This window comes from Rhineura floridana, chromosome 8 (assembly GCF_030035675.1).
Source record: "Rhineura floridana isolate rRhiFlo1 chromosome 8, rRhiFlo1.hap2, whole genome shotgun sequence".
Lineage (NCBI taxonomy): Eukaryota > Metazoa > Chordata > Lepidosauria > Squamata > Rhineuridae > Rhineura > Rhineura floridana.
This window is the reverse complement of record NC_084487.1, coordinates 34,306,240-34,331,601: the sequence shown is the minus strand read 5'-3', so window position 1 is coordinate 34,331,601 and position 25,362 is coordinate 34,306,240. Positions and strand designations below refer to the sequence as shown.

At 42.6% G+C, this 25,362-nt stretch overlaps 1 protein-coding gene across 7 annotated transcripts; it reads right to left on the bottom strand.

Moving 5' to 3' along the window:
• Nucleotides 1-315: 315 nt before the first annotated feature.
• On the bottom strand, nt 316-23,927 carry SPIC (Spi-C transcription factor). 7 transcript variants are annotated; one of them, XM_061638836.1, is made up of 6 exons: nt 23,863-23,927; nt 12,040-12,073; nt 9,492-9,585; nt 8,594-8,703; nt 6,410-6,518; nt 316-2,242 (listed from the first exon to the last, which is right to left on the bottom strand). In XM_061638836.1, the coding sequence occupies exons 2-6, from the start codon at nt 12,040-12,042 to the stop codon at nt 1,821-1,823; spliced, it is 738 nt and encodes a 245-aa protein (XP_061494820.1). In that variant the 5' UTR covers nt 12,043-12,073; nt 23,863-23,927; the 3' UTR covers nt 316-1,820. The 7 variants fall into 7 exon arrangements, with proteins under 7 accessions (XP_061494820.1, XP_061494823.1, XP_061494821.1 ...); XM_061638839.1 differs by having other exon boundaries at nt 8,594-8,700; XM_061638837.1 differs by lacking the exon at nt 23,863-23,927 and adding an exon at nt 23,558-23,705.
• Nucleotides 23,928-25,362: the final 1,435 nt, after the last annotated feature.

Genomic DNA, 25,362 nt, shown 5'->3' with positions numbered 1-25,362 from the left:
TGTGCTGTGTGAAGAAGTTTGTCTTGAATCTTCCAACATTCTGCTTCATTGTGAATGACAAATTAAACCACCTATTAGCTGTTTACCTCTGAAGTTTCCCTCAGGATAGCTGGTACCTATTACCCAAACTCTCCATCAGTGTTATCTGCTAAAGCAAATGCTTAGAGGTCTTGGGGCCAAAACAATCTCAACGTACTCTCATACTTTAAATGGGTAAGAAAAGGCAAGTTCGCTGGTATGGACAAATCTCAAACTTTATATTTATTTATTTGTAAGAATATTTATATACCGCCCTCTCACAAAACATCAGGGCGGTGTACAGCAACAACAACAATCATTGAAAAGCAATACAATAAATGGTAAGACATTCTGCCTAGTGGGCCACTTTTGGTAAGCAGAAGTTGCATCCAGGATGATCGGAACACCTAATGCTGATATTGAGAAAAGGTGTTGGTTGATATAGGTGGTGGCCATAGAAGTTGGAATCAGCTGAGGATGTAGGGATAGAGGAGGAATTCAATTCAGGTTATATTAAAAGCTGAATCTATCAAATTTGCATTTTCTGAGACAATATGAGAACTGAAAAACAACCATCCTCTGAAATTTGCACTTACCTGAATTCTGCAACCAAAGCAATGATTACGAAAATGGATATAATAAAGTGTGCATGAAAATGAATGTATTAGTGAAAATAACATACAAGAATGCATTGTATTAGGAGAACTTGCTTGCAGAAATGTGTATATTAGTCAAAACTGCATACAAAAATGTACTTATTAGGAGAAATTCAGAGTAAACTGCTGAAGATTTTCATGAGGATTATTATTATTTTGCAATATTCTGCCAAACTGAATTTAAGATTGGAAACATGAGAAACTGAGAGAACCAACACTGACAGTTGTTTCTATTCTTAGGAGAATGTAACAAGTAGCCCTGAAAATGGATGTTGCTGGAATGGGACATATCCGGCCATCATATGGGCCATGGGGGCAAATCATTATTATTTTTACGAAAGCAACATTTCTAAGGATTTTTGAGCTGCCGTAGTTTGTTCATGTGGATTTCTGTACCTGCTGGCTGTTGTTGAATATTAATAACAAAAAAAATATCCCATGTAATGTGAGGGCTGATAAAAAAATCTGAAGAATCTCAAACATGCCTGTTAAATAAAGTGATATTTAATATGATACATACAGTAAGATGTAAATTAATTGCAAAAGCCATTGAAGACACACAAGCCACAGTAATTCTTAACGTGTTGGATGCATGAGGATGTTCAGAGATCTTAGCTTTGTGTTTGTGCATATAATGTGCCGTTAAACCTTACTATTAAGGTTGAAATCGTGAACACACTTACAGGGAATTCAGTTCAGTGGGCTTTACTTCTAAGTAAACATGCTTAAGATGGTGCAGTGAGTTAGAAGAAATATCTATTGAAATCAACAGGACTTGCTTCTAAATCAATATTGTTAAAATCAATATGTTGCAATAATCTGTTCTCTGTCTTCTTGACTCCCCCCCCTTTTAGGAACTTTACAGCTGTATATGTCTTCTTAGACTTAAGCTCTGCTGAGTTCAGTGGGACTCATCATCAGGTATGTGTGGAGTACGGCCTTAAACATCTTCTATGACTATTCCAGTTTAGCTTGAAGAAGGGATTATGTGAATATGAAAGCTTGCTAGAAAGAAAAACCCATGTAAGTCTGTGTACATATGCACAATGTGACATCTCAAGATTTTTTGGGGGGGGGATCTATATTGGAGAAATGTTGCTAGGCTTCAAAGTTTCTCTAAGACCCATAACAGAATGAATTTGTATTTCAGTAAGCCTGCTGTAGTTCATGATCCTTGTTACGCATGTAACAATAGGAAAGCCAGTTGTCTGCATACTGGCACTTTTGATCATCTTGGGGATGTTGATCAAAATCTCCATCTTTCTCCAGAAAGTAGGCTGGAGAAAGCCTTTGCAAAACCACAGCACCAAACTGATAGGTCAGCTTCCTTCGGATTTTAATTATTTCTCCTGTTCTTCCATAATTCCTCAGGGCTCTGGCCATTTTCTGGTAAGTCATGATTTTACGATTTCCCTTGCGTTCCCCCCATAGCTCTGCCAATGTCTCCTTGTTTTTGGAAACAAACTGGAAGACACCATTAGGCTTATCTATCCACTGGATGCAGTTTGCCATGTCTGGATTATGGAGAGACTCGTGAAGATACTCAAACAGACGGAGCTTCTTCCTGCCTATAAGGAAGGAAACAAAACAAAACACACACAGGTCATAAAACAATATCTGTTTATAAAGGAGTGTTCAATTTCTTTTGAAATTTCAGAATTAAAGCTGAGCTGAAGTTTTTTATGAAAGTTGTGCCAACAATATACAGATAAATCAGAAGCTTGGTTGAGGACTGGTTATGTGCAGTGCCCACACAACAGTATAATTACTGGCACATCGGCAGCCACTGCTAATTAAAGTATCAATGGTTCCAACATTAATGTGTTTTCACCATTTGGTTAAGACCTATCTGTTTTCTAAAGCCTTTGGGAGTCTGAATGTTGATTCTGTTTCCCTGGACCTTTTTTCAGTTACTGTTGTTAAATGGATGAAACTGCATTTTGGTCATTATGTATTTCTTAACTGTCTTTTATTGGGTTGTATCGAATACTAGCCTCATTCAGAATAAACTCATTGAAATTAATCAACATGACTAACTTAGGCGCATTAATTTCAATGGGTCTACTCTGAGTAGGACTTCATTGAATACAACCCATCATGTGGTGTTGATATTTTAGTTAGCTGGAAACTGCTTTGAGGTCTTTTTATTTATTATTTTATTTTATTTAAAATACTTATACCCCACCCTTCTTCCGAGGAACTCAGGGCGGCTCACAATTAAAACAATAAACAATCAGAACAAACAATTAAAAACAATTAAAAATAGATTAAATCAAAATAGATTAAAACTATAACATTTTCAGTTAAAAGCCCGCCTAAATAAAACAGTCTTCACCTGGGCGCGAAAGGATGATAGCGAAGAAGCCAACCGAACCTCGCTAGGGAGGGAATTCCACAATCTAGGGGCAGCCATCGAAAAGGCCCTATTCTGTGTCTCAGCAAGAAGAACTTGCGAGAAAGATGGAATAGTAAGGAGGGCCTCACCGGATGATCTTAAAATCCGGACAGGTTCATAGAGGGAGACATGGTCTAACAGATAGCCTGGACCTAAGCCGTATAAGGCTTTATAGGTCAAAACCAGCACTTTGAATTGTGCCCGGAAACAGATTGGCAGCCAGTGGAGCTGGTATAGCAAAGGAGTAGTATGTTCTTTGAACCAGCTCCAGTTAACATTCTGGCTGCCGCTCTTTGTACCAATTTAAGTTTCCGAGCAGTCTTCAAGGGCAGCCCTACGTGGAGCGCGTTACAGTAGTCTAATCGGGATGTAACTAAGGCATGTGTTATCGTAGTCAAGTCTGACAGGTCAAGGAATGGGCGCAGTTGGCGCACTAATCTTAATTGAGCGAAGGCACTCCCAGCCACAGCAGAGACCTGCGCCTCCAAGCTCAAAGTCGAGTCCAGGAGTACTCCCAAGCTGCGAACTTGAGATTTCAGGGGGAGTGTAACCCCGTCCAGCACAAGTTGAATCCCTATTCCCTGATCCGCCCTCCGATTGACAAGGAGCACCTCTGTCTTGTCAGGATTTAGTTTCAACTTGTTCATCCCCATCCAGTCCATCACTGATACCAGGCAGCGGTTTAGCACCTGGACGGCTTCCTTGGTTTCATTAGGTGGAAAGGAGGAATAGAGTTGGGTGTCATCCGCATATTGGTGACACCGAACCCCAAAACTCCGGATAACCTCTCCCAGCGGTTTCATGTAGATATTAAATAGTATGGGGGACAGGACTGAACCCTGGGGGACCCCATAGGTCAATGGCCAAGGGGTCGAGCAGGTATCCCCCATAACCACCTTCTGGGTTTGCCCCTCTAGGAAGGATCGGAGCCACCGTAGCACCATGCCTCCAAGTCCCATCCCAGCGAGGCGACCCAGGAGGATACCATGGTCAATGGTATCGAAAGCGGCTGAGAGGTCCAGTAGAACCAACAGGGACACACTCCCCCTGTCCAGTTCCCTGCGTAGGTCATCCACCAAGGCGACCAAAGCCGTCTCAGTCCCATAGCCGGGCCTGGAACCAGATTGAAATGGATCTAGATAATCCGTCTCATCCAAAAATCACTGGAGCTGGGCGGTTACCACTCGTTCTATTACCTTGCCCAAAAAAGGGATATTGGAGACTGGACGATAGTTACCTAATAATGAGGGGTCAAGGGAGGATTTTTTCAGCAAAGGTCTTATTACAGCTTCCTTTAGACAGGGTGGTAATCTGCCCTGTTGTAGAGAGGCGTTGATCACTTCTTTGACCCACTCGACCAGTCCCTTTCTGGCATTTTTTATAAGCCAGGATGGGCAAGGATCTAACATACAGGTGGTAGGATGCGCCTCTCCAAGGATTTTGTCCACATCCTCGGGTTGAACAAGTTGAAAGGAATCCATTCTAATTATACAAGTAGAGGCCGAAGTTACATCCACAGAGACTGTATTAATTTTGGCGTCTAAGTCAGAGCGAATCTGAGCGACTTTATCTGCAAAATATCGAGCGAACAAGTGACAGCGGGCTGTTGAGTGGTCAGCATCATATTCATGTGGGTCAGAACTTAAAAGACTCTTGACCACTCGGAACAGTTCCGCAGGACGAGAGTTAGCAGATGCAATGGTGGCGGAGAAGAAATATTTCTTCTGAGCCCGCATTGCTGCGGAATAGGTCTTTAAATAGCTTCTAGCCCGTTTTCGGTCAGATTCGCTCAGAGTTTTCCGCCAACGTCGCTCTAGTCTCCTTCTTTCGCGTTTCATCGCCGTCAGCTCTCCAGTAAACCAAGGGGCAGATTTAGCTCCGATCCACGGAAGGAGACGCTTAGGAGCGATTGTGTCTACCGCCCTGGTCATAAAGTGGTCATTTGACATAAAGTGGAATATAAAAGCTTCAGATAAAATAAATGAAACAAAGTAGCCTGACGCAAGGTACTTTGCAATGGATGCACTACCACCATATATGGTAAAAAAAAGAAGTGGGTTTCCAAATGCATGTTTGAACTAAAGGTGAATCTTGGATCTAAAAAGGTTGATGAAACCATTGCATTTCCCCTCACAGATCTGCAAATCTGAGAATTCCCTGGGAAAGGAAATAATTGTTAATCCAGTTAACACTGTAGTCTCAGTATAATACTGTTTTCCTCATGAATTCTTTTTGGAGTGATGCCTGTGACAGAATACATGTGGAAAACACAATGGCAGAATTGAAAACTCATATGTAGTATCTGGTATCTTCTGCAAAATCCACAGGGCTTTCAAGATCTAGCATAAAAGTTCTCACAAGAATCCTTTAAGCAGGACTCCCAAGGAGCAAAACATGAGTTCTGCATTCCTGTGGAGAGCAGGTGGGGTGGGGGGTGGGGGGAGCAGTGCAAAATATAAGCAAGTTATACAAGCAAGGATGGAAATGGGTTCAAAACCAATGAATGTAATGAATATTTTGTACCATCTTATGTAAACCTCTTTTAGTCTTTTATATTAAGCAGTATATAAATCTTGCTAAATGAACAGATAAGAACAATTAAAATATACAAGATGCAAATGGGAAGTGCCTAACAGAGTCAGTATATAGTAATCCACAGATTAGATGTGACCTGGGAAGCCCAACCTTAATACATTTCCTTTATTCCAATGTACACAGAAAGTAACAGAAAGATCAATCATTTTTTAAAAAATTGACCAAACAATAATCTAGAACAGGGGTCGGCAATATGGCACCCATGGGCACCAGTTTGCCAACTAGTACCTTCTATGGCCACCGTGAAAGGTCTCATTAAATATCCTTTCAAAAATCCACAATGGACAAGGAACTGCTCTTCCTGCTCACTTCCTGTTTGCACTAGCTCAGCCTATTCTACAATGAACACACCCACTTAAACATCCTCACATTTCACTGGATGACAGGATCTGATTCCACCCTTCCTCTTCTTTCTGTGAGTGAGTGTGGGGGTGGCTAATGTAGGAACCTTTTCCCTCATTGATGGGGTGGCTGATGGGAGCATGCCCACATCATTTTGTAGTTGTGTCTCTTTTCCTGCTCTTTTAGATGTGGCAGCCATAATGACATGACCCCATGGCAGCCATTTTATGTTTTGCCATAACCCCACGGAAGCCATTTTGTGTTATGGCATGCCTTCATAGGAGCCATGTTGTGACTGGTGCTCATTACACTTTTTAAAAATTCCAACTGGCCCAAAAAGTTGCTGAACACTGGTCTAGAATCAAAATAATGGATGCATGTAATTATCAGGATTTTCACAAACCTTTCCTGCCTTTTTGCTGTAGAGGTATAGCACACATCTCTGAGCTTTCTGGAGCAATCTGCAGGGTGTGGTACTCAGCTCCATCCAGATAGAAGTCTTCTTCAATATTCTTACAGAAATGGACAACAACAGTGTGAAAAAATGTGAAAGGCAGACATTTACCTGTCCTCTAGAATGCCACAGTGACACAAGCCTTCTTCAAGTGTTACTTGCGTGAACAGGCAAAGAAAGCATGTAGAAAGGGCTACGGGGCCACACCTTTGACCTTGCGCCCAATCATGGAGGGCTTCTGCTAGCCCCATCCTTGCCGTCTATGAGCATCTGAGGCAAGGAGGCCTTCCCACATAGATCTTATGCATGTAGCCTTCCCAAGGTCCAGATCACACAGAGTCCTAACACCTGGGGAAGCCTACACAAATAGAGGTCTACATGTGATCTTTCCCCCTGAGAGATTCATGCTAAAGCATGGATGATGGGCAGGGCAAGGGAAACCGCACATTGTTGGGGTGAGACCAGAGGTGTGGCCTCACTGCCTTTTTTTTTTTACAGCCTTTGCCCCTTCATCCTTTCCAGTGACAGCACTATTGTTCCCCTCTTCCACCTCCCTCACTGTTGCCCCCATTCCTCCTGCCCCCACTTACATTTTAAAATATATTCTTTGCTGCTGTGATAGTGGTAGAAGCATTGATGCCTCCTCTGCCACCTCCAGCACTTAGGATCTGAGAAAGGGCCGAAGCAGGGATCCCTCAGAGCCAGGCATTCAGGGTGAAATGGCTGGAGAAAGCTTCCACTGCTTTTGCAACTTACCAAAACAGCTAGAAAGATTGTTTTTAAACATATTTAGATTTCAAAATCTAAGTTTTTTTAAAAAAGCCTTTCTAGCCACTGTGGTAAGCTGCATTTTTCAGGCCACCTTGCCCAGAATACCTTCTCTAAGAAACACATCCTTGACCTTTAACATGGCACAGGCAAGGCAGGGAGCTAAAGGATGGGGGAAGGTGGTCAGCTGGCTGCCATGAATGGGAGCCAGGCTTGGGTGAAATGATGCCTGCATACTGCTACCCAGGCCTAGTGTGCAATCAGCTGGTCAGGCCAGTGAGGGACACTTTTGAACGTTGGGGCCCTCGGGCAGTGCCCGACCTGTCTGGCTGCTGGCACCAGGCATATCTGTCCAGGATAGCTTAAAAAGATGATTAGACAAATCCATTGGTATAAGTGTCAATGGCTACTAGTCATTATGGCTACACACTATCTCCACATTCAGAGGCAGTGCCAAGACTACAAGTTGCAGAGGGGAGCCACAGCAGGGGAGGGTTACTATCTTTGTGACTCACTTGTTGAAAGCATCCAACTGTTCACTGCTGGAAACAGACCAACTAGATGGAGCTTTGGTCTGACCCTGCCAGCTCCTATGCACTTCTGAGCCTGACAGATTATGGCCAGGGCTTCACAAGACCAGGAGTGCACTGGCTTTTCAGACCCTACTTCTTGCTCAAAAGTCATTTTACATGTTAGTCTAGCTGGCTTGCAGCTTGATGGCAAAAGTTAGGTCTTTTTTCAACCAAAACAATCATTTCATCCACATCATTGAATAAATATATTTTATTCATAATCAGACTGATCCATCTGCCTGGCTGGCTAGTGCAAGGTCCTCCCAAACAAGCCCTGTCCCTCCCATACTCTGGCTGGAGAGAAACTGTACCAGATGCTCCAGTTATTTTTATTTTGCAAAGATCAATGGGGGTAGGAAGAGGATTGTAGTGGGGGCAGGTAAACACTTCTGTGTCATATAAACTCAGGGTGTACTTCTGGCACATACAAACAAGCACAGTGCCTTTAAGCATGTGCTTTGCACTCTCCTCATGCTTTTATCCAGCTGGAAAGCATCCCTGAACTCTGATAATGTCTCTTGCTTGTCTGGATGGAGAGATGTGGGGTGTGCACGTGTAGAAACCTCTGAATTTGTGTGGCTGGAATATAGCCTACTGAACAAAGATTGAATCATATCCATTGCTTACCCACTTGTAGCCTCTGGCCCTGTAGGCATGCAGCCCCTAGAAGATTACCCACCATGGAATGTGGCCTTCAAGCTGAAAAGGGTTCTCCGCCTCTGGTATAGAGAGTGACAATATTTTCCATACTTCTAATTAGGAAAATTGCACTTAAATACTGTACTTTACTTACTACTGTGTTCTTCCAGCTATATATTGGGTTGTCTGTGGAAGATTCTGCCAGGTAACTTGGATTTGCTCGAAGAGAATGGTGATAGTACGTCAGGCAGTTTTTATAGTCTTCTTTGGGGGGAAAGACACAGAATATGTCAACACAGAGAAAATGTAGAAGAGAAAATACCCCAGGACACTCATTCATCCACTTGCAATATTTACTATATATGCTGCCCAATAAGGCTCACAATAACAGTCAAATACTAAAAGAAGCAATAAAATGCAAAGGAGATACTAAAATCAATTGAAAATTAAGTATTTCAAAGGCCAGGGAAAATAAAAATATCTTCTTTTGGTATCCAAAGGACAAAAAACTAGGTGCCAGGTGAGCTTCTCTGGAAATAGCATTCTACATCCAGGATGCCACCACTAAAAAGGCCCTGTCCCCAGTTGCTATCTCCACATCCCACTTGGTGGGAGCACTTGGAGAAGGGCTTCTGAGGGTGATCTGAGGGTTTAGGTAAGTACATGGAGGAGGCAACCATGAAAGGACATCCCCCTGAAAATATGGGGAAAGGGAGACATATCTTGAAAAGGAAATTGGGTGGGGTAAACATATAATGAGATAATGAAAATATAAATAATTGGATTTTGTATGAAGGCACTTATTTGGTGACTTATTTTGCCCATAAGATAATTTAACAGAAGTTTTCATGCTGAACACATCAGATTTTAAACAAACAAACAAAAATAGACAATGCATCATACTCATGTATATTCTAACATTAAGAAATAATTGGAACCCACACATAATCAACATTTGGTACCCTGAGTTCCTTTGGAAGTAAGAGCGGGATAAAGATGTAACAAATAAGTAAATCATATAAAAGTGGAATGCAACTAGTTTCACATTTTACCTGGCACATACATGAAGTCACCATCAGAATGCTGCTGTAACACCTCTAAGGCATCTTCAAGGGCTTGTCCTAACAAGTCCTGGTCTGTAAAACTCTGTGACAATATATAAGTTCAGATGAATCAAGAGCAATGTGTGCAAAACGCAACTCAGTATATACAACTCCAGAATATATTTGCAAAATATCCATCCCATAGTTGCCAGACTTGCTCCGATCCAGTAACAAGAATCTGTGTGTGGGGAAAGTCTTAGTGGATCACAAAAGCCAGCTGCCTCACTGGTTGGTGGAATAACTTGCTGTACACCAGGCACCCCTATCTAGAGAGATGCAAGTGCTGCATTTACTGTGAGGAGCTTCTGGGAGAAGCTTTGGGTGCCACACAGACTTCTCAGTCAATGGAAGACTTGTAGACCTCCTCCCTAATAAACTTCTCAACTATCCCCTAAGAGCCAGTGGGGCATAGCGCTTAGGCCTAGACAATACAATAACTCCATATCTGTGCTACTAAGTGCTTTTTTAAAAAACAGAACTTGCCAGCGTGGGAGGCAGGGGCTGGAGGAGATCCAGATCAGGATCATAACAGGGGACAAAGAGGTACAGCCCCCCACTAAGATCCCAGTCTGAATGAGTCCTCCTGCACTGGCAATTTGTGTCCCCCCCTAAAAACCCTGCAGTTAAAAGCACAAATACATAGTTAACGTATCACCAAGTTTTGCCACACTCTGTGAGCACCAAATTAGATGAGGCACCATTCATGCAATTCGCAATTGTAGACATTAGTTTTTTAAAGTAAACAGCAGGTACAGAAGGCCCTCATCTAGATCAGAACACTGGTGGAGAGGGAGGTAGCTTAATCCAGGAGTGGAGAAACTACAAGCCCAGGGTCAAATGTCCTCCTGAAATGGAAATGGAAATGGACTGCCTTCAAGTCGATCCAGACTTATGGCGACCCTATGAATAGGGTTTTCATGGCAAACTGTATTCAGAGGGGGTTTACCATTGCCTCCCTCTGAGGCTGAGAGGCAGTGACTGGCCCAAGGTCACCCAGTGAGCTTCATGGCTGTGTGGGGATTCGAACCCTGATCTCCCAGGTCACAGTCCAACACTCAGAGCTTGGAAAAGTTACTTTTTTGAACTACAGCTCCCATCTGCCCAATCCAGTGGCCATGCTGGGTGGGGCTGATGGGAGTTGTAGTTTAAAAAAGTAACTTTTCCAAGCTCTGCTCTAACCACTACACCACCCTGGCTCTCTGTGGTCCTCCCATGCCTCTCTCTTTGGCCCTTGGGACTCTTCCCATGCCACATCCTGTCTCCCTAGGCCATGTTCCTTTATTGGCGCTGCTTTGTACCCTTCTTGTGTCTTTTTGCTTATCTGGGATGTGTCCACCTCTGATAATACCTCTTGCTTGTCTGATGGGAGGATAGACAGAGGAGTGCGTAGAAACAAGCTGATGACAAATACAAAGTTAACATCTGTTGCTCCACCCACTTTTGCCTCTGGCCCCGCCCACCACTGGAATGTGGCCCCAGAAGGTTGCCCAGAAGGAAGTGTGACTGTTTGGCAGAAAAAGGTTCCCCACCTCTGCTATAACCCTTTGCCTCCCACCAGGGCCCTGATTCAGATCCTGCCTTGTGTCTGCTATTTCCTTTTTAAAATTAAAAATTGCTAATTGCATGAATGGTGTCTCCTTTACACTAGAACCATGTGGGCAGCCCTCTAAGAGCCATCAACTCTCTGGCCCCATCACTCTCTGCCTATCAGTGGAGGCATTTAGACAGTCCCATACACACATTCAAGAAATGGGTGAGGGAGGTTGCAGGGCCATGTCCCATCACTGACATGCCTGGCAGCCATACTTCTCCCAATCCACATGGGAGGGAGGGTGCATAAAGAGTGATCATGCTTACATACACAGAGAGACCCTCTACAGGGGTAGGGGTCCTTTTTGGTTTGGATTCCCCCCTCCCACGGTTCATGCATAGAGCCTCTTCTTATACACACTGATTCTACAGATTGGGGGGGCACGGCTGCTGAGTGCAGCAGCATTGGGGAATACTGTCCCACCCTGCCCCACAGCCATCCTACTCATGCATGCCTTGAATGTGTTGAGGAGGGTCACCCAATTGTCCCTTCACATCTAGGAGATGTAGATCTATGTGCACATTCCTTTTGGGCAACACAAACACACAACAGCTTCAGATATACACTGGAGTACATGCGAGGCTCTAGGCTGGACATGTATGATGCTTTAAAAGGCATAATGAAGCCTTAATGTTTTTAAAAAGTGAAAAACGTAATCATTTCATATATTACTGAACGACGGTAAAGAAACTGCCAATTAAACTACAGAATGGCACAGAGAAATTGTAAGAGATCTTTGTTCCTTTTTGGTAGTCTTTTTCATAAGAGCATGCTGCCGTCATCTAGCAGTTCTCCGACTGAAAAATGACTGGGCACTGACAGCAATGAAAGTTACTTTATAAAGAATTACTTGGCAAAACCTGGAAGCTTTTCTCAAAGAAGGAAACCAACGTTTTGTAGACTTACCATTTTTTAAAAAGCAAATGCCAGATCTTCGAGCCTATGTAAAACCAGAACACCCTTATTTAGATAATAAAACATGAAGTAGGCCTACTCTTCATAATCCAAAGATGGTATTGTGGCACAATTTCTCTTGCATAATTGATGGCAGAGTTCACCCCTAACATTAGGACATTAAATAAATAAGCCGAATTGTTAATTATTTCATTTATCCACACCATAGGTATCCACCACAGGGAACTCTGGGAACTGTAGTTCTGTGAGGGGAATTGGAGTCTCCTAACAATTCATAGCACTTTTAAAGAACTACAGTTCCCAGTATTCTTTTGGGGGGAAACATTACTGTTCAAGCAATATAAAACCGATATAAATGTATAGTGATATAAATGTATAATGAGATCTTATTAGTGCCATCCATGTACAGTGGAAGCTAACGAATTATAAAACCTGCATTCAGACAGCAGTTTGTTCCATTTCCTTACACTTCCTTACCTGATCATTTCTGTATTTCTTTTTATCTTTCACATGACATAAAAGCCACTTCTAGAAATCTAGTGGAATCTAGTGGAAGTTTAGTGCTTATTTCTGTGTTGATCGCTTCCAGAAAAAAATCAGTTTGCAACCCATTAACACAGAAAATTGCAGTGGCAAAAAGTCACAAAATTTGGGGTGGTATACCAGCATACTGTTCTCTCCTGCTGTTTTCATGGTGGAATTATGGGGCAACAGAAGTCCACATGTGTGGACAGGGTGGGGGAATAGTGGCACGTCCAATGCTGTTCATTGTTTTGTCACACTACACCCACTGGTATGAATGAAATTTAGCGCAACATGGTGGTACATCGGTCAAAAAGTCACAGTTCCATAAGGCAACAGGTAGTGCAATGTGAAAGGAGTGTTAGAATTAGGACAGAAGAACTACCATTATAATCAGTAAAACTAAAATAATAAACTCCATGTCTGAATGCAGCCAAAGGCAACATGTTTCTAAATACGGAGATTGCTCCAACCGGCCAACCAAGAATACAGTCTAGGCCACATTCGCACCAGATGTTTATTCCACTATTATTCCACTTTAAACAGTCATGGATTCCCCCAAAGAATCATAGGAAGTGTAGTTTGTAAAGGGTGCTGAAAGCTGTTAGGAGACTCCTGTTCCCCTCACAGAGCTACAATTCTCAGAGTTTTCTGGGAAGAGGAAATGAGTGTTAAACCACTGTGGCAAACTGTAGCTCTGTGAGGAGAATAGGGGTCTTCTCCTAACAACTCTCAGCACCCTTAACAAACTACACTTCCCATGATTCTTTAGGGGAAGCCATGACTGTTTCTGGTTTCACAATGGCCAGCCAGATGCCTATAGGAACCCTGCAAGCAGAACCTGAGTATGCTCCCCTCTTGTGACTCCCAGCAACTGGCATTCAGAGGTATGTTGCCTCTACAAGTAGAGGTATTGCTGCTACCAGCCACCACTTGGCTCACCCACCCACTACTCCCACCCCTCTCCCCTCCCAGATGTCCTTACTCAATGGCACTGCTTCTGAATGGGAGCCAAGTAACAACAGATGATTTTTTAAAAAGCTGAAATCGGTAAGCAATTATTCTGCAAACACTTACCTAGGAAAGGGTACTGTCTCAAAACACACAGGAACTGCCTTATAGTCAATATAGGAGAATATGAATTCCTACAGCAACAGCAGCCTGCAGAGGGATTGCATTAAATAGCCCATTTTGGGGAAGTACCATATTTGGGGATTTCTCTTGAAAACAAGAAATGCATCACATTGCGGCCTTAGCTTTAAAAAAAAGGTTTTGCCGCCTTTTCATGAACAATGGAAAAAGACAGAGAGAAGAAGGAAGTTCCTTAATGCTAGAGAAAGGGCAAGTATGGAGATGGAAGGGAGGCTGGCTATTCTGTTGGAAAGAAATGGAAGTAATGCGCTTAAACTACAGGAAAGACATTAGGAAGAGCTACAGTCACCACTTGTTTTATTAGACCTACTCCTGTGACTCTAATGGCACCAATACAATGAAATGAAGCCAATAAACTTTTCAACATCTACTAGCCAGAGACTGTGTACACACCATGGGTAGAAATGCACTCACTGTTCTGCCAGTTCCAGCGCATCTCCACCTCTCTCTTCTGAAAAGAGTGGCACATGACTGTAGTCAAACCATGCCCTTTTTACTGTAAAACCTGGTGGGATCAGCCTGAGTGCTTTTTTCTTTTAATTCAGCTTCAAGAGATTTTGCAACTGATTGGCAGATCAGCCCGTTCCCCCTCCAGGTGTGGGTAATGGAAACGCTTTGGGGAGGTGACTAGTGTGTTCACATCCCATATCTTGAAAGCACACTCAAAAGACATCCCCCACCCTTGCAAAAATGCTGGCAACTGTAGTTTACCTCAGACAGAGCTACAATTCTTAGCACCCTTAATAAACTAGAGTTTCCAGCATTCGGAGGGGAGGGATCTGCTTTGAATTTGTTTTAAATGCATGGTGTGTACACAGCTAGAGATAAGCAGCCAGAGTTCTTTGGAGGGGAGATGGAATGTGCTTTAAAGGTAAGGTGTGTACTCAGCCAGAGTTAAGCATTGTAAAACCCATCAATTTCATTGGGAGAATTAATACATGCTCAAATCTCTGCCATTAAAATTATGGAAACTTCTCCATAAATTCTCTCTCTTCCCCTGCTCTGTCTGACATTGGAGCAGGGCTATAAAAAATGTTGGCATCCCAGAAAAGAACTTTCTAGCAATTGAAGGATGACCTTCAAAGGAGAGAGCTTTTGAATTAGGGCTCCTACACCTTTCATTGTTTTGTAGAAAGGGGAATTTCAGCAGGTGTAGTTTGTCATTTTTTTCTCTATTCCTGTGTGACTGTCTATACCTTTGGCTCTCCAAATGTTGCTGACCTACACCTCCCAACAGCCACAGCAAGCATGGTCAATGACAAAGGATGATGGAAGTTGTAATTCAGTAATGTCCAGAGGGCCAAAAGTTCCCCACACCTGCTTTCTGTGTGTGTGTGGGGGGGGTACTAGGGATGGGGGAGAATATCTGCTAAATCGGGCCTAGTACCAAATTCTGACTGAATTCACCAGTTCGCTGTCCTTTTGGACTGGCACTGATTTCTTGCAGTGGGCAGCGGCTGTAATTGGCATATATTTTGCAGCCGCGACTGCAATCTGCAAAAATTTGTTTTGCATTTTTTGCCCCTATTTTATGTAATCAAAGTTACTGCATTCATAACTGCAGGTATGATCATTCACGTAAGCTACCTAAAAATTATGCAATGTTTTTCCCGCTGCCAAAATACCATGTGGAACACCGTGATCATTCATATAAGTATCTACGTTAATAACTACCAAAAAAAATTGCCACCCCCCCAAAAAAAACCCACAGATCAAATCACCCAGCACAGCAGATCGAATTGGCAAGTGCCAGAGCAAGAAGGAGCAAAAGAAGACAGATCAGGATCAAACGACAGACTATCAGAATGCAAGCAGATTGGAACTATGCAGCGAACCCCATCCCTGGTGTGTACATGCACATCCATAAACACACATATAAATATGTACATGACAAGTGAAGATAACACTTCATACATCTGATAAAGCGAACTCTAGTCCATGAAAGCATAATCCTCAATAAAGCTATCACTCCTTAAGATATTACAAAGGTATTTTTGTGTCCGCTCTAACAGACTAACACGGCGACTCCTCTGGAACTTATTACGCCTGCATGATGAAGTTAAATCGGTGTGAAATTGCTGAGTCGTTTGTGCCAAAAGCATGTGTGCTGCGTGCATATGAATTGTAAGCATTGCCTATGATCTATGCAATTTGTATAATTGCGCATGTACAGTTTTGGATGGAGCTGTACAATTTTGGTCCACTCTATGCATTGGGTCATTTGAGGTGCCAAGTATCATTGAAACAGGCCTCATGTTTGCTGAGATGTAAGTTTCACTCAAATCACTCTGTCTCTCCAGAATGATGTTGTTGGACTCCAGCTGTTGAGCCCAGGGGTGATGGACCCAGCCTCCTTCCCGAGGAAGGAGGGGGAAGGCATGAGTTTCAGAAGCCTCAGCCGTTAGGGAGCATGGATGATCCAGCTGTTGTTGAGTCTAACCTCGACCTTGGGGAAGAGAGTGAGTCACCTGCCCCACCAGTTCCCATGGCTGGTCCTGCCCTTCAATGGGACAGCGCTCAGCCCCCCAGCACTCCCACGGAACTGTCGGGGGATGCTCCTAAGAGAGCAGACACTCCTCCTTCACCAAGCAGTATCTTAGAAATGCCTGACGCTTCCCCGCCCTCCGCTCTCCTGCCTGCCGATCAGGAACCTGTGCTTTCCAATGAGCCCTCGGAGGCTCGCCCCCCCTCACCGCGCTCACAACGTCAGGAGAAGAGGACAGGGCAGAAGGAGGCATGTGTGCGACAGAGTGAGAGGTTACGCCCCAAGACCTCTCCTATTTGAGACTACCGCGCCCGGAAATGTTGCAGAGCATGTCTAGAGTGCAGTTAGGGATTGTAGTAATAATAATAATAATACAATTTTATTTATGAGTTGCCTATCTGGCCGAGTTAACGACCACTCGTTAGTGAGTTAGCATAGGGGTTTCTATGAGGCGCACAGCCTTTGATGTATCCATTACTTTAATAAAACAAGAATTGATTGCACCCTCATCTCCAACTGGTGGTTCTCGCTCTGAACTGGACACCAGCTTCCATTAGCTGCAGCCAGCGTGGGCAGTGATGATGTAAGCCGGAGACTAAAGACTAGCCACCCCTGACTTATTGGACTACTTATGAAAATACATATGTGTGTGACCATTCATTTGAGATGTACACAAAATTCTCTCAAAGCTATGGCAAAATGCCAATATGCTGAACATCAGTTGGGTGGTTCAAGTTTTATCTATTAGATAAGACGAAAGGATTGCAAGAACAGTCCTTTGAATCTGTAATCTTCATGTCTGGGCTCTTAATTTGCTTGATATATCATTAATTTTATATTTGTGCTTCTAAACTGTTTTTTTTTTAACCTTTTCTCTGCAGGTTAAAAAGGTTTATGCAGCTATTTTTTTTTGTTCCTGTAATTTAATATTGCAGTTTATTCTTTTATTTTTTGTGAGCTACCCAGAGAACACATTTATTTGATAGGCTATATATTGGGTTTCCCCTTCCACGACAGAATCTTTTGCCTGAGGCACTTGTCTCACTTTGGCAGAGCCGGCCCTGGTTACCAGTAGTGTAGTGGCATATTCACAAGTGCAGGGTCCCTTCATGATAGTTACAGCCACGCTCCCTCACATCTTTTTTTTCCCTGCTGGCTTGAGAATGAGATCCTTGTTGTAGGCCTTCTCCCACAATAGCAGATGTCCCTAGGAGCCAATAAGCATGAAAGGAGAGAGTGTTAGCTACTTACTGGGCAGAGTTTTCTCAGTGGCTGACTCATCTCTTTTCACTCTGATTGGCTCCAATCAGCAGGAAAAGACAAGGAAGCATGTTAGAAGACCCTTCTCAGTGGCTAACTTTTTATGCTGATTGGCTTATAGGATATTGGAGACATAGGGACCCTGCTGGGACCCTTCTTCCAAAAAAGTAAGATGTCTAAGACCCTCTGAGACCCTGGATAACTACACCCCTGTTGGTTACACCCTAAAAGGTGGCTTAAAAGTGCTGGTATTTGATACTATTATATTACAATGCAGGGTCAGCTCCTTCTTCACTTCTCCCTGTCCTTTTGGCCCAACCCTCCTACATTGGTGCAAGGATCAAGACTTGTGGATGTGAAGAGGCCCTTAGAAGGGCTGCAACAGCACATGGATGGGATGCCTGCAATACATATTATTCTGGTACATGCACACACATAATATACATCACCCCAATGCAACAAGGTAGCCCTTTTCAAGGATACATTCTACTCAGCAGTACTTCTCTGGCAAATGCTTCCTTGGCCCCATATAACCCAAGGCAGTGCCCTTTATCGGGAAGTCCCATTGAGAAGGGAACAGTTGAAAACCACAGCAACGAGGAAATCCAACAAAATGCTTTACTTTTCTTCAAAGATGCTGACAGCATCATTTCTTATCTGTACATTTCCTAAACCCCCTCTCCAAAAAATGCACCTAGCCAAGCATATTTTGGATAAACCATTTATATATTTTTAAATCCTCACTGTTCCTTACTTGGCTGAGGTGTTGGCTGTAATGATATACTGGGCTCCAAGCAAACAGCATGCTCATCAAAAAAAACAGCAAACAACCCCCCATGGAAGTCATGAGTAGGGCACATCCCCCCCACATGCACATCAAGGGTAGGGAACCTGGCCATCCAGATATTGGGCACCAGAGCTCTCATCATCCTTGGCCATTGGCCATGCTGGAGGGAGCTAATAAGAGTTGCCAGCAACATCTGGAGGGCCACATACTCCCCAGTCCTGATGTGCATTTGTTACACTAAGCAGCTAAAGGAGCTATACAGTACCTTGTATGCATGTTGACTCAGAAGTAAGCCCTACTGTGTACAACAGACTTACTACCAGGACAGTTGTGCATAGGATTGCAATCTTCAGCTGTAATCTGATACCTTCTTACCTGATAGTAGGACCTATTGAAATTAGTGGGACTTACTTCAGAATAGACAGATATATGATTCCACTGTTTGTTTCAGCCTGTTCGTGTTTCTCCTCAATTTTTTAAAAATGGTTTTACTTTAGTATATTTACCTGCAACCCAGAACCAGTTCACAAACTCTTTTTAAAAAAAGCTGACGTATATGCTGCCCTTCAACAGTTTCCCAGGGTGGCTTGCAAAAAGTTAAAAGTAGAATACAATAAATTAAACCAAGAACATGAAAACACCCTAAGATAAAAGAGCAGAACAGAAGCAGTCAGTGGAATTAAAAATGTACACAAAACAGCCTAAAAGCAACATCTAGAGAATTTAAACGTATGGGAAAATTATAGCTGGAGCCAAAATGACATCAAGGGAGGCACAAGGCAGGCCTCCCTGGGGAGAGCATCCATAGTCAGGCATTCATCACTGAACAAGCCCTTTAAGATGGTCATGTGTCCTGCTTTACAGAAGACACTTCTCTGTTTGAAGGAGTTTTGTGTTTGAAAGGCTGTCTGGTCCAACTCTGGTTGACAAAAAACAGGGAGAGCGGGGACCTTGAAGTTGCCAGCCAACAGTTAGCACCTGGACAGCAGTCTGAGCAGGCACGTAGCAGGCCACCGGGTCTCAGTTTTCCCCACTATGGTGAGACATATATTTCTCTTTAAATTATACTCATTATTTCTGAATTTCCATCTGCACATATAAATCAGCATATGTACATTTAGTGCAGGCTTTGCCCTCTTTTTTTTTTTTTGAGACGCTGCCCTATTGGCCACCCTACTCTGTATGCTTAATTGGTCTGCCCTTGACTCCTCCCATCCAGTCTCTGGGGCCAAGCAACTATTCCACATCTCTACAGTGACTAGCTCCTGATATGGGTGAATCATAATCACCTGCCCTGTTGTGTTTTTTGAATGACCCACTGCTTCGGATTTTGTCCTAAGAGTCCCTCATAGAACATAAACAGAGATTTGTGCCACCGTAAAGTCTAACAGATGTATTACAGTGCACACTTTTAAACATCTGTTAGTCTTTGGTGCCACAAGGCTCATTGTTTCACATGTGACAGACTAACATAGTTACCCCTCTGGAAGTTCCTGTTCTCAGAACAGTGACTCACCCAGAAACATATTGGTATGCTCCTCCAAGGCTGGATCATACTCTTTAAGGCTGCAGTCCTAAGCAAATATATTTGGCAGTAAGGTCCATTTATCTTACCAGAACTTTTGTGTAAACTGGCATGGAATTGTGCAGTAAAAGTAAGCCTTTTAGAGGTGCAGGAATAAGAACATAAAAAGAGCTCTGTTGGATCAGACCAAAGACCCATCTAGTCCAGCATCCTGGTTCTATGGCAGCCAACTAGGTGCCTATGGGAAGCTTGCAAGCAGTACCTGAAGTTTGAAACTTCAAACAAAGCTTGTCTTCCATTTTAATTCAGAAAAGAAGTCTACTTCCCTTATCAGAAACTTGCAAAACACTGGTCCATTGTTCTTCAACTGAAGAGTGGGTACCTACTGCTGGATTGCTGTCTGACCAAAAGTGGGTTGCAACATCAGCACTACCACCACACAAATAGATGGTAAAAATATTAAGAAGTCCCCAAATGCACAACTGGGCAAAAAGTGGGTCCTACATCTGAAAAGGTTGAAGACCACAGATGACAATTGCTAGGTACACCTCAAAGTATGTTACAGGTGTCTGTAGCAATTGTCTGTTAGCTAGTGGTCCCTGGCTAAGCTGTACATACCCTGCTGTAGCTAAGCAAATTGATCAGGGCCCAGATGGAAGACCGCCTGGAAATGTATGCTGCTTGAGGTTCTATGATGGGGTATAATTTTAAGTAAATAGATAATATTAATTGACCTCATCAATTGCTGGGTTATATTAAAACTTCAGGGACAGGGGCACTTTGCATGACAGGAACGCAGCATTCACAGTGCTAGTTTTAAATGGGAGCTGGTAATCCAAATAAAGGCTTGGCTGAGAACAGGGTTGCTCTGTTTTCTTTGGGTATGTTTTTTTTCAGTGCGCATCTGAGAACAGGAAGTAAGAGGGCATAAATGTTGCTTTTGTAAGCAGCAAACATCCCATCAATCAATTTCTCCAGAAATTGTGAGGTACTAAGGAAAGGCACTAGCTCCACAATGTGGCCTTTTTGTAGCACTGCATCTGATTGTGCGTGTACTAGGAATGGAAGGATGTCTCTTTTATTGTCTTGGTTTCTCTTTTTTCCAGTCTTAAATTCCATTCTTCACATTTCTGCAGCAATTTGCAATTTTTAAAAAAATCCTCATGAAAATTCATTAGCATTTTCCTGCAAATTTCTCCTAATAAACACATTTTTATATGCAGTTCTGACTAAGGTACACATTTTTGCTAGCATTTTCCCTAATATAATGCATTTTTGTACGTTATTTTCACTAATCCATTTTAATGCCCATTTCCCCCAATGCATGTATTTTGGTAGATATTGGTTGGTTGGAGAACTGCATCACAAAATTTGGATAAGTGTGAATTTCCAAGGATGGTTGTATTTCAGTTCTATTATTTTGGAAAGTGTGAATTTGGTAGATTCAGTTTTAAGTGTAAACTGAATCAAATTTCTCCCCCATCCTATTGGGCACTCATGAGAGAGTGATATCTTTTATTTGATATATGTAAGCATACCCTTAAGAACTCCGCTCCCTGTTGCACATGAATCTGGGTGTCTCTCTCACATACAATGTTTGACTTTACCTGTTCATCTGAAAAAAGGTTGCTGTTCTGAGTTTGATGTATCTACCTGATTCCTAACTCAGAGGACAAGTCTTCTTGGGAGCTGAACTACAAAAACCACGAATGCATCTGAAATCCCCACATAAACAAATATTATAACTGAGAATCTCAACTCAATGGATCACACCCAACTCTAAATGGATTCACTGATGTGATATATGTGAGCACACATTGAAGAGCCCCATTCTCTGTCGCACCTGCTCTCTCTGGGTGTGCCTGTTTGACTTGATTCATTCATCAGAATAAAGATTGCTATTCTGACTTCGGTGCATCTGCTTGACTTCTGACTCAGAGGACAGGTCTTCCTGGGAGCTGAACTACATAAGTGTGAAAGCCTCCAGAACCCACACACAAATATTATTATTTAGAATCTCAATGTCACATCCAGCTCTAAATGGATCAGGATATAATAAATTATAAGAGTGCATTTGGATTTTAATACATGCTTTTCTTTGAGGCCTGATGCTTTTGTTCTTCCAAATTACTTGGAAGGGCCTTTCATATTCAAGATAAGGAAGCAGTTTGCTGTAAATGGGATGTCCTTGGAAAGCCACAGTAAATGTCTCATGTAAATGAATAGCATTTCTATTGACCATTCTGAGGGGGGGAAAAGTGCCTCATTGCTTATTTACATGCACTGACTGAAGTGGATTAGAGGTATTTCCTTACCATTCTAGATCAGAATGGCATGGGCTATGTCGGTCCCATGGTGGGGTAGGTGGGTAAAAAGATACACAGCAAACTATGTGAGATCTATCTTGGGTCATGTGGATGTTCCAAATGCTGGAAACAAACTTTTCCATTACTCAGAACTACACAGGAACATCAGAGGCTGCCTTATTCTGAATCAGACCATTGGTTCATCTCACTCAGCATTGTCTACACTGATTGTTGGCATCTTGAGCCCTGCTGAGCATTCCTGGAATGGTCAGGAGGAGGCTGAGATAGAATGGGAACCAGGGGAGGGGCCCAGTGGCTTGCAACAGGGGAGTACTGAAAGAGAAGGCTCCAGGACTTTTGACAGTCACAGCTCCAAGCCCTAAGCTCTAGTTACAACAGAAGAAACACTGTCTGGCCATGAGCCAGCCCCTTTTCCTCCCCTCCAACCCCCTTTGCCCAAGCCACTGTTGGTGTGCATGCCTCCTCTAGAGGAGTAATCAAAGGCTCAACCCAAATCGGTGTCCGCGGCAGATCTCGATGAAGTGCCACCACTGCCGCTACCCAGCACACGGAGAGATGTGCACGTGGGCACAGATAGTTCTAGCTTTTCCAGTCAGGAGGAGTGCTCATTTGCTCATGCAGTCCCATTCACTGAAACTTCCCCTACGCAAGTAGAAAGAACTCACCCTGAACCTACTTAGAGGGTCTCAAGAGGTGTGTCTACTTGCTGTGACGTCCTAGCTTTGAGTAGTCATGCCTAGTTATGCTGTGTAGAGATGCAGAATTCTGTGTATTCTGTAAGCTGATCTCTGAAATGTTCTAAGGTGATAGGCTACATTAAATGTAACAGAGCAAAACACACCAGTGAGAATGAGTCTGAACCCAATGGAGTTGGTCAGGATAGTCAGTGACTCTCCAGGGTTTGAGACAGGAGTCACTCCTAATCCTACCTGGAGATTTTTCCTTATTAATTTTTTAATTTATATACAGCCTTCTTCAAAAGACCACAGTGTAGTTTACAACACAGAACATAAGCAATATATGTCAATACATGACATAGTATCTATGCAAGATAAACATTTAAGCAGTTATATAAATACAATTCATAATAATAAGCAACACATAGTAATAAATACATAATAGTATATAATACATAATGAGCATAATGAACACATCCTAAACAGTAATGTCAAACTATACACAATATCATCCCAGCAATAAATTCCACAGCTCAATCCCTGTAAAATATAGTATCATAACATAAGTTATTACCTACTTATCTTGGGTACTATAAAATATAATGCATATCTAACACAACAGCTTCCTGGGGAAAAAAGAGACTGGAAAATCAGCAGTAGGATATGTGAAGTACAGAAACAGTGTACAAGTGCATCATCTTCCCTCTGTACAAAACTAGTTCTTAATACCCTACCCCTGCCCCATAGAAAATGACAGACCTTCCCAGCTCTCACCTAGGAATTTTCGTTTCCTCTCCATTTCTCACCCTGAGAGAGCTCCACTTCTCTGGTTCTTACTCGGGGTCCCTCCGCCATCTGCCTGCTACTTTCATGGGAGTGCAGTCCATGCCCCCTACTGGTGCCCCCAGAAGAGTGCATCGCACTCGAGGCTTGAATCAGGATACAAAAACTGGAGCAAACTAGGCAGGTCTCAGGATACAAAACCAATAACAGGCCAGATATATCTCAGGAACAAACTAGGCAAGGTGGAGGCAGCAATAGACATTGTCACAACAATCTAGACATGCCCAACTACTCACGTATATCGATCAGAGAAATGGACAGGCACTTTTCTGGCACTAGCTGCTCTTGCATTTCCTAGCCTGCTCTACAAGATGGGCGATTCTTCTGGGAGCATTACTATAACTGAAGCTGGCCCTTTCCCCAGCTGCTTTGACCTTGAAGAGATTACCAGCGTTTGTCTCTGAACTCAGCTTATCACTATGGCTTGGGTCATAATCATCTGTTTGTTGATGGCTAGATCTGGACTCTTCATTGACCGATTCAGGCAAAGGGGGCGGGAGTTCCTGAGTTGTTCTCAGCCATTCCATTAGCATTCCCAGAGGCTTCCAGGGGCATTCCCTCCATGCCTTCTTCATTCCTTTCATCAGAACAGTCAACGCCCTCCCCAACATCTGTACCCCACACTTCATCCTCCCAAACTTGCCAAACATTTGCATGCAGAAGTTTCCAGGTTCAGTCCCTTCAAAACATCTTAGCAGCAGCAACAGAGGTGCCGACAGCAGAGTTAAATAATAACAATGAGTCTGTTTTGCAATACAGTGTAAACTTGCTAACTGAAGATTAGAAGATGCTTTGAAGTCAAATATCTTTGTATTTCCTGCTGAAATATTTTTCTTCCCGAGAATGTTTGCTATCTTGCTTGGGGGAGTTTCATAGGCAAACCCTACTAGAGTTGGCAGAAGGCCGGTAACTAACTCTCTCTCTCACACACACACATACACACACACTAAGCAGAGTTAGCCCTGTGGCCACCAAACATACTGATGGACAGTCCAAATTAAAATAAAATAGATCTATCTGTTAATCCTGTCAAGTTGAAGCTGGTGACTTTAAAAGCATTGTTCTGCTGAAGTGTCCTTTGAAATACAAGACGATGACTACTACTAGTAGTCTGCATCTGTGTTGGAATTGTTTTTTAATTTTTTTTAAAAAAAAACTTCCCCCCCTAAACAATATTTTTAACCCTTTTTATTTAAGATGTTTTTAAAGCTTTTTAAAAAAATGTTTTTAAAGTTGTTTTGTTCTAATGTATTTTAAGGTCTATTTTTATGATGTTTTAAAGTGTTTCTTGTGCTTTTGTTTGCCGCCCTGAGCTCCTGCTGGGAGGATGGGCGGGATATAAATCAAATAACTAAATAAATAAATAAATGTTACCTACCCTTCACCAGCAAGTCCTAAGGCGGGTTACAACAATCTAAAATTAAATATTAAAAACAGTTAAAATTACAACAGAACTGTTTCTGATTATACAAGAAGAGGAGCTTCTATCTACAGACTATGATTATGTCTACAGAACCAAATGGTATAGTATTCTGAATAAAGTAAAAGGGATTAAATGAAAAAGGCTGCTCAAACATTTCTCAAAGCCCTGGATTTGATGGGACAGAAGCTCTCTACACTGGGGGGGGGAAGCATCAGTTGTAACACCTTGAAATAAGGGGACAACACACTTTTTATGAAAATATGAAGATAAACAAGAGAATATAAAATTAAGTGTAGTAATCTAGAGTCTACCT

Bases quoted from the DNA above. Each gene is read 5' to 3' on its own strand.
- SPIC (XM_061638836.1), bottom strand. The intron at 8,704-9,491 runs GTAAAATGTGAA...TTCCCCCCAAAG, and splicing joins TGACTTCATGTATGTGCCAG to AAGACTATAAAAACTGCCTG. The intron at 6,519-8,593 runs GTAAGTAAAGTA...CATTTCTGTAAG, and splicing joins ATAGCTGGAAGAACACAGTA to AATATTGAAGAAGACTTCTA.